This window comes from Arachis hypogaea, chromosome 7 (genome assembly GCF_003086295.3).
Source record: "Arachis hypogaea cultivar Tifrunner chromosome 7, arahy.Tifrunner.gnm2.J5K5, whole genome shotgun sequence".
In the NCBI taxonomy this organism is placed as follows: domain Eukaryota; kingdom Viridiplantae; phylum Streptophyta; class Magnoliopsida; order Fabales; family Fabaceae; genus Arachis; species Arachis hypogaea.
In genome coordinates, this window is record NC_092042.1 from 14,500,573 (window position 1) to 14,510,597 (window position 10,025).

Below are 10,025 nucleotides of genomic sequence, written 5' to 3' on the forward strand. Positions count from 1 at the left end.
TTTTTGTTTTTCCACGACATTTTTTATAGAGTAGGTCAACGACTATATTGATACAAATTAGTTGAAAGAAGCAAATAAATGGTTATAGTGCTCTTTCATATAAGCTTTTTTAGATGTGTGTGTTTCTCTTTTTATTGGTATTATGTTAAATTTTTTTTTCTTTTGAGGTCAATAGAGATTTAATATATTGTCATAAAATTAAAAAATTTAAACAGATAAAAAGATACGCATAGTAATTGTGTTGAAAGTAAATAATAGGGGAAAAAATTCTAAGATAATACATTAGCGGTGATGACAAGCTTAAAATAGGCTATTATTAGACTTGGTTTTAGCATTGGAAGCAATAGGAGCCATCTTCCTCTACCGCTACGTAGAGAGCAACCATTGTATCATTACAAATATAATAATAACAACATTATGACTCATATATATAGAAGCCTAATTTATTTTCTAAGAAGCAAAGTTTAGCATTTTACAACTTTTGTAATATCAAATGTGCCCCGTGCTCAGGCTGAAGTGTAATAATAAAGGATGGAGAATGAGTATAAGATGGAGACAATGTAAAGGAGAAACGTTGCAAGATCATGGACACAGCTATCTTTGCCTCTAACAATCCAAAGTTTTGCCCTATGCAGAGTCGAGGACCCCATCCAAATGGCATGTATGAAATTTTCCCATTTGTTGCCTTTGATACTCCTTCAGCAAACCTCTCTGGCTTGAACTCCTTGGCATCATCTCCCCAAAATTCCTTTTCCTGGTGTAGCATTGATATAGGCACTATAAGTTCCACCCCTGCAGGAATTATGAGGTCTCCAAGTTTTGCATCTTTGCGTAGAAATCGCGCGAACATGACCACCGGTGGATATAGCCTAAGGCTCTCCTGTAGAATCATTGGCACCTGATTCATAGAAAAAGTAACAATATCATGTCAGCAAAAATAACTAATTTTTACGGGTGAATTGTGTAAAATATTTTACAATGTGAATACGTGAAATTCAAACTTACAATCTTTAGTTGACCTATCTTGTCGTAGTCTGGTTTTTCGTTTCCAAACACTTTAAAAACTTCCTCCCTTGCCTTTTCTTGCCAATCAGGATGCTTGCTTAGCAGCAACATGGTCCACACTAGCAATTCTGCATTGGCTTCCTGTCCAGCTAAGTAAAACAGTTTGACCTCTTCCACTACTTCTCTTAAACTCATTCCTGCGCCCTTATTTTTCTCAGATTCCTTGTAATTTGATTCCAAAAGTATCCCCAACAAGTCATTGTTTGTGGCCTCCCCTGCTTTTATTAATTTCAATCTTCGGTTAATGATATTCATTAGCGATCCTCGTATTTCCTTGTCAATAGCTTTCATCCTTCGGTTGGTACGAGTCGGTAGAAATCTACAAAATAAGCACAAGTGCGGTCATAACTGATTAGACTCTCTCACTTTTTTACTTTACCAACTTTTTCACTTTAGAGGAACCTGATCCGGTGTGGCCACCCATACCTGTACCCTGGAAGGAAAGCGAATTTAAAGAGTGTCATTGTGAGTTGAAGCATCTCTCTTTGAAGTTGGAAGACTCTCTTTCCTTCTTCGAAGCTACTTCCAAAGCCGGCGCGAGCGAGGACATCGCTCGACACGTTTTGTATGGAAGGCCATACATCCATCTCACATGGTCCATCAGAAGAAGCTAATACATTCTCCCATTTGCTTATCATGTCATCGCAACACTCAACAAATATTGGTATCAAGACCTACAGAAAATTTCCAGATTATTAAACACCATGAGTAGTTCACAACTTGAACCTGTTTGCTTGTCGAACACGTAACTTTATAGGTTCATGTCAGGTAATCATGTTTGATATTTATGGAGACTATTTTGACATATCAAAATCTAAAGGAACTAAAATGAGGTTATGTTTGTTTATTGTCTTGTAACAATGAAAACAAAAACACACATGGAGGATATAGATGCACGTAAATATATGTAGTCTATTTGATAGTGAGAAAATGAGATTGTGTTATATAATGAGTTAGGATTATCTTGGATGAGTTTAGAAAAGTAAATTCGAATGTCCAATATGATTTATGTGATTTGTTAAACATGAGACTAATTAAATACAAATTATTATAGTTTCAGTTGGCTTTTTGGATTAATTGGATGAGCATTGGATTGGTTCAAATTTAAAGTACCTTTACCTAGTTAAAAAAATACATAAGGTGTCCATTTGTAGGTGTTTTTTCATTTAATAAAAGAAGAGCAAACTATCAAAATTATATTAAAAAAAAACTCAAAAGAAAAGTATGACAAAAAATAAGGGGTCTCTAAAAATATCAAACATTTCATATTTGATTAAAAAAAATCCAACTATCAAATAACTTTTTTTTGTTGATAAAAATATTAATGTGGCAAATACGAGTGACACACTGTATTTTTTAATTCGACAGATTAAGAATTAATTTATTATGAATTTATATGTACAAGATTAGATTCGAATCTCCGACAATAAATTAGCGAGCTAAACGCTATATTGTCACTATTTTCTTTCTTCACTCTTTTGAAGTTTTTCTTTAGTTAATAGAATATTTTGGATATTAATTATAGGTAGCTACTCCAATAAAAATTTTATGGTTGTCATTATACGAAAATATTTTATTTTGATCATTAAATAATAAATTATAAGACTTAATTTTTATATATTATAAAAGTGTTATCTTTATTTAAAGTGTAGTTAAACAAATAAATTATATTTTTAAATAAAGAGATCATCATAAAAAAAAATTTTGGTATAGTTGCCTTAATTATATGGCAAAAGGAAAGAGAAAAGAATAGAAAACTGACCTTCAATTTCTCAACATTGAATGCTGGACTTACGATCTTCCTGTGTTTAGCCCACTTGTCACCATCATAATTTGCAAAGCCCGAAGCAAGAAGCTTGAAAAGTGGACTTGTATCAGGCTTTTGAAATTCATACACTTTGTTGGTAATTTCCTTTATTTTGTCTGGATCCAAGATGAATAGCCTTGGTGTTGGACCAAGCCACATAAATGAACTCTTCCCTGTATAAGTAATTACTTTAATGCCGTTAACATGATTCACAATGGAAAAATATTCTTAAGATAATTAAATAACACCTATTTTTCTAAGATAAATCATATGAATGTCTCAATTTAAAACGCGATCTTCGGAATTACAGTTTCACAATAAAAATTATCAGACAATTATTAAGTTGTCAAAAATACCTCCGATTTTTATTAATTTTCTACTTTTGCAATGTTACAATTCTTTAAATCATACCTTTATTATTTAATTGAGCGAATAAAATAGTTATAAGAGGACAATTTTTATTACCATTAAAGATAATTTTATAAATTGTTTTTAAAGTTTTGTAACATTAATACATTTTAATAATTTTGCTTAATCTATGTGAAAAATTAAAAAAAGAGAAATGAAGAAAAAATGGGGAAAATAGCATTTTTCTTTATCAGTGTGATATTCTAATCCTTAAAGTTTAAAGCCTAGTTTCAACTCATATCATCTCAGGCATTGTAAATAATATAGTAAAAAGAATCTAGAACTCCATTCAACAAATATACTAAACAACTAAACCAAAACCAACAAAGAAGGTATTACATTACAGTTATATTCTCTCATACATATTGTAATTGTACAAAGAATTTAGTGAGAGTAAAGATTATTGATCAAGTATGTGCATCAGTGTAACTAAGTATTCTTTAAAATTCAGCTTTTGATTAGTTTTTAGAGAAGAGAGAAAATAAAAAGTAAATAACTTTCTTAATTTTTTGCACAATTATTATTGTAAAAATAGATATTTAAATTAATTAAATAATAATGAATTTTTAAAATACTGATTAAAGACTGAAATTTAAGGATAAATAGCTTTTTTTTCACATATATACTTGAGTATTGTTGCATAATATTGAATTTGAGTGACTAACCGTATTTAGCAACGGTGTGGACAACATAGGGCAAAACTCGAGGAGCAATCTCGTTGGAATGAGGATCCATGGGTTTGGATTTAACTTGTTTAATCATTTTAATCATATCTCTAATGTCTCCAACCAAAGGGCGGTATGAATTTCCCTTAATGCCCTGCTGCCTTAGACGCCTCTCTATGCTCTTTGGTTTCAGCCACACCCACTTGAGTGCACTCCACAACCACCATATCAGTAGTCCCACACCGATCACGGTGCTCATAGTGCCCAAATTCATTGTTGATAATAGTGGCAGCCCCTCCATTATGATCTACTCTAACTCACTCTCACTTAGTTCCACACCATATTATAGATCGGCAAAGATTACTGGAAACCAAATTGCAAATAAAGAAAAGATGGGGAAAAGCGTTTCCCACGAGAGCCACGCAAGTTAGTATTATATTTTGTGAAAACTAGTACGTGCGGACCACGGGGGCAGATTACTCATTTTTATAATCATGTAAAATATTTTAATACAATAACATTTTATTTTTGGAACGGTATGTTTTAGTATTACTGTTAGAGATGGCAATGCCACCTGAACTCGCGGGTACTCGTTCTGTCCCTATCTGCTCGGGGTGGGTAATTACCCGCTCCGTACCGGGGCGGGTTCTTGAGAGAGGCGGAGAGGGATTGGGTTTAGGTAATATCCGTCCCTACCCGTCCCGCTATATATATAATATATATGATTTTAATATATAATATGTATAATATATGTAAAATAATTAGTAAATGATTAATAATATTGTATCATATTTAAATTTTTACTTTAATTTATGTTATGTATGTGATGATAGTTATATAAATTTTGAAATTTAATTTTATTTATTGGATTTTAATAATTATAGGGGCGCACAGGTTAAGGTTCAATATTTTACTATCTGCGGATAGAAACGGGGCGGGTTCTATGCGAGTTGTTGTACAACGAGACGAAATCAGACAAAGCAAAAACATGTCCCTACCCGCCCCGTTGCCACCCTAATTACTGTATTAGTAATAAAATGTTTAAATGAAAACAGGAAAAATTAACAACATAAATATAATAAGACTATATGAGTGTCCTCTTGGAATAATTTATAATAAGTTCTTCCGAATGATTTTTGAGTAGTAATAACAAAATATTATCATTTTCTTCTCAAGAAATCTTTTAATATTTACATTGCATATTGTCTATAGAAGGCACCCAAAAAAAATACATATTGTCTATAAAAATTGAGGTAGAAATTTGGTGCAGTCGACTTTACGTGAAGTTGATATCTGAGAGCCGTTAGATAATTTAATTGATTTGACTAAATTTTAATCTAACGACTCTTAGATATCAACTTCACGTAAAATCGACTTCACCTGAGTTCACCATAAATTAAATAGGTGTTTATAAATTATAATATTATTCGTTTATAAAAAAGGCATGACAACATACGTTTTCCATATTATTACAACACATCTTAATCTATTAATGCGTTGTTGTAAAGAATTACTTTATTTTCAATATTTCTAAAATTATTTATCTTTTAAATTGTATGTTATGACTTATGACCCCTGTAGATCCCGGATTATTTCGAAAATCATATTATTTTATCTTTTAAAATTCACTTGACGACTCCTCCAATGCAGTGATTGTATGTCTAGAGTCTAGTCCTTCAGGTTTTAGAAAGTTTTTATTTTCTCTATTTTTTAAAACACCTTACCTTATTTTTTTAAATTTATTTTATGACTAGTATAATAACTGCACGCAGCTGTAGAAAGCATGTTTGGTTTTCTATACTTCTAAGAAATCTTATTATATGGTTTATTAATAAAAACCTTACTCTATTTCTTAACATTTATTTTATTTCATGTACTAACTTCATGGGCTTGTAAAGCGAATTTTTATTTTTATTTCATGTGACTGGGTTAGTGCTTATTAGTGGATTTGGGTTTTTATAATTACTACATTTGGAAACTTTTTTTTTTCATAAGCGTAATTATGCATGTGAAAATGGGTTAGTGCTTAGTGGGTTTGGGTATTTATAAGTAATGAACATTTACACAACCGGGCCCAATATATTTAAACTAAAAGTAATTACGAACTATTTAAACCTATAAAGCATAGACACTTCGCTGAGTTGCCGTGTCCACGTGTTGAACACATTTTAGACACGACAACACTCGTCTGACACACGTGTCTACTGTGTCTAAACCGTATCTTAATAAAAAATAAAAAATTATTTACCGGACACGCTTAGACACGCTTAAATACCATCACGCGGACACGTGATGGTATTTAAACGTGTCCGCGTGTCTAATCTTATTCTTAACATATATTCTTGAAATAAATTTAAATATAGTATAAATTATTATTTATTAAAATAAAAAATATTTTAAATACTTGATATAATTAAAATAAGACATTAAAAATAATTACAAAATTTAATTTATATTTTAATATCAATAAAATATCAAAATATCATTACGATTTATCTAAAAAATACTTTATATTTTATATGTATGTGTCCTCATGTCTTACAAGATTTTAAAATTCACGTGTCGGCATATCCCGTGTCGTGTGTGTCGGCGTGTTCCGTGTCCGTGTCAGTGTCTGTGCATCATACATTTAAACAAAGTTGGATTACTCCCGTGTTAATATATTAGTCGAATTTCATTTTGTGTATACACTCGCCAATAACAAATTCTTAAATAGAATTTTGATCTACAACGAATTAATACTTAACTCAAAGAATTGAGAGATACTGTAAAAAAAAAATATGAACTAATTATATTTTATACACAAATGTTTTGTATTTTATGTATTTATTTATAATTTTAAATTTCCAGTTAAATCACTATTAAACTGGTCAAATTTCTAAATTCGTAAACCGATTTAAATGGTTCGATGTACAATTCAGTTTTTGAAATCTCTGTTTTTATAGATGTATTATTTATATTATTTATTAATTATTTGTTTATAATTTATTAACTTCTGTTGAATTTTAGTTCAACTGATTTAATATTTCTGTATATCCGAGCCAGTAACATAACAAGTCGATGTACAGTTGGATTCCCTTAAGTAATTATATATATAAACTAGTAATAATTATTTAATTGATTTAAAAAATAAATATAATATAAAATATATATGTACTAATATTGTAATAATTTTTAAAATTTTTGAGCTGCTACAGAAATATTTAATTTAAAACTTTGTATATATAACAATTCCTGATAACATGTTAAAAATAAATAAAATCTTGATCAAGTTAATATTGTCGGTATTTAGTTCAAAAATAAAATCTTTAATGACCACTTGGCTATAGTAAAATCAGACGGAATAACGGAATATAATTATAATAAGATATTATAAAAATTAAATAATTAAGTAAATAACTAATTAAGAAATAAATTAACAATAAAATAAAAACAAATTATTTGAAATTCTCTTTTTAAAAGAAAAAAGATCAATAGCTAAATAATTTTCAAGTTAAATCCATTTTGAATGAATATATTAGGAGAGAAGTCCATGGACAAGAATAAACATCGGATAGACTCATAGATGTATGTGAACCTCCAAAATTTCATCGAAGAAGTTGCAGCAGCTCCGTGCCACCTTCCCCCTTCCCTCGTCATCTTCCTCCTTTGTCGTCACCTTAAAGAATCTTAATTTTTTTTTTAAATTTTAACTGAAAACGTTGAGGCCTCTGTTTTTTTTCTTATAAAATCTCAATGAATGTTTTATCTGGTACATTAAATGGCGATGCCGCTGAGAGTAGAATTGTTAGAATTATGTTGTTTTTTATTTTTTATTCCGGCTTTATTGTGGAGTTTTGTTGTAGAGAAGCATTTCACTGTTTTCCTCGTACGTATGATGAGGGGTCCCATTCCTGATTATGATGATGATACTGTTGCGAGGAAGGGGAAGGTTGTCACAACCAGTCAACCACCGAGGGGTGGTCGGAACTGCTCCGCTGTACCACCACAAAACCACCGCCTATCCTTCTGAACGAGCTCATAGAGGAAATCCTGCTGAGGATTCCGGCAAGTTCTCTTGTTCGATAGGGATTCAGATGATGAGTGCTTTGTGTTTCCCCATTTGAGTATCTTGATGGGTTGTCTTGCTGTTTGTTATGAGACCAAGAAAACTCATTGGACTCTGGTTGATGAAGAATATGGAGTTTCTCAATCTTGGACTAAATTGGCAATAGTCCCCCACCACCCGCTGGTGGTTATTCCTCGTTTAAGTAGTGTATTACGGCCTATGTACATGTTGAAAAATGATGTTCTACTGGCGAAATCTCCTAGTGGCAAGTTAGTTTTATGTAACTTAAATGATGGCAGAATAGATTTTCCTAATATTGACAGCTCCAGTGATGGTATGACCAAACACTGTCCTTTGTCTCGGAGTTCAGACTCAACTCACTCAAGGATCTTTCACATCTATCAATATCATGAAAGTTTAGTTTAACCCTCGCACTTTGGTCTTCCAAGTTGCTCATCTGAAATGCGGTTATTTAAGCCAAGCCTATAATCTCAGGATAGTTTGCATTTTGGCTGCCTTTTGGTTAAGAATATCCTACGGGGTCTCTTGAATCCATAACTTTATTATCATTAATGTGGTGCCTCGTTTTTGGTATTTTTTTTATAGGCTGTGTCTTTAATTTAATGTTTTTTAATTAGGTTTCTTATGAATCTAACTGAACGATACAAATATGAATACTAATTGTCTTTTGCTTTAGTTAGAATATGTATTTATCATGAAATGCTAGATAACAATTTATGTTTTATACAAGTTTGATTTTACAAAACTGCGAGTGCAATATATGCAACGGTTCAGGTGCAAGTGCTATGTAACATCATATCTAACATAAGAATATGTCAATTGTATTCAGATTAGTTTATCAAATAAACCATTCGTTATAATTGATTCTAATTCCATCGATAATAATCTTATATGCCAATCTTGACCTTCTTAAAATGGTGAAAACAAAATCATGTACGAGTAAACTATCAACACGGTTCTTTTTTACTGTTCTTTTGTATCTATTTGATATTTTAAAGTTAGATAGAAGTTTAATTGTCACTAAATTAAAATTGGTTGAAGTTTATTTGTTAATATTCTTCGTTTTAATGTTAAATTGGTCAATAATTTATAAATTTGAGACATATTTTTTTTTTAAAAAAACTGATACAATATCTTTTTTCAGATTTTTTTTAATTTATTATATTAATATTTTTTAAATAAATTTTTAAATATATTATATAATAAATACAAACTAATAGTAGAATTTGATTAGTTTATTTTCAAAGCAACTTGAAAGACAACCTCAACTTTTTTGTTACGTCCATTTAATTTGGAAATGTAATTTTAGTAGTCTTTTATACTCAATTTTCTTTTTACCATTTATGAGTTTATTTTTATTAGTATAATAAAAAAATTCCAAGTAATCGAGTTAAAAAATGATACTAATATGATAGTCTACTTATAACTTTTATATACTTTTAAACTATCAAAACTAAATTTAAAAAATAAAAATTATAATTGCGTGATTGTTTTAAAAACATATTAAATGCATATTTACTCAAATTCTGGGAATTAACATGTTAATTTCTTATACAAAATTTCCAAATTGAATTTGAGAATAAAAAGTATTTTAAATAATACTAAATGTTTCTAAATTTATTTTGTCTAAAATTTAGGATAGAACATATCTTAATTGAATGATTATAATTAATTGAAGAATATATATAAGGAAACAATTATGTTGTTAATGTAAATATATTAATTATAAAAAATAATATTCTAATTTATACCAATTAAACTAATCATGATACGTATTATTGTAATGGATGAATATGGTGAAATCAATTAAATATAGGTATGTTTTTAACAAATTAGATGATATTTTTATATTATTAATATATAAAAGTTAAATCCTTTAAAATAATAATTGGACTAAACAATTTTATTAGTGCTATGATACTAAGTTTATATCAAAATTAAATTTAAAGAAATTTTTAACCATGGTTGTTCTAAAAGAATTATAATTAAATGCGTGGAATTGGATTTTGGT

The 10,025-nt window shown here is 29.6% G+C and overlaps 1 protein-coding gene across 1 annotated transcript; it reads right to left on the bottom strand.

Annotated features, from left to right (window-relative positions):
• Positions 1-289: 289 nt before the first annotated feature.
• On the bottom strand, positions 290-4,403 carry LOC112702576 (cytochrome P450 716A67). The gene is made up of 5 exons (XM_025753678.3): positions 3,946-4,403; positions 2,828-3,045; positions 1,492-1,739; positions 1,006-1,384; positions 290-898 (listed from the first exon to the last, which is right to left on the bottom strand). Exons 1-5 carry the CDS (start codon positions 4,244-4,246, stop codon positions 473-475), a joined length of 1,572 nt encoding a protein of 523 aa, XP_025609463.1. The 5' UTR covers positions 4,247-4,403; the 3' UTR covers positions 290-472.
• Between the last annotated feature and the right edge of the window lie 5,622 nt (positions 4,404-10,025).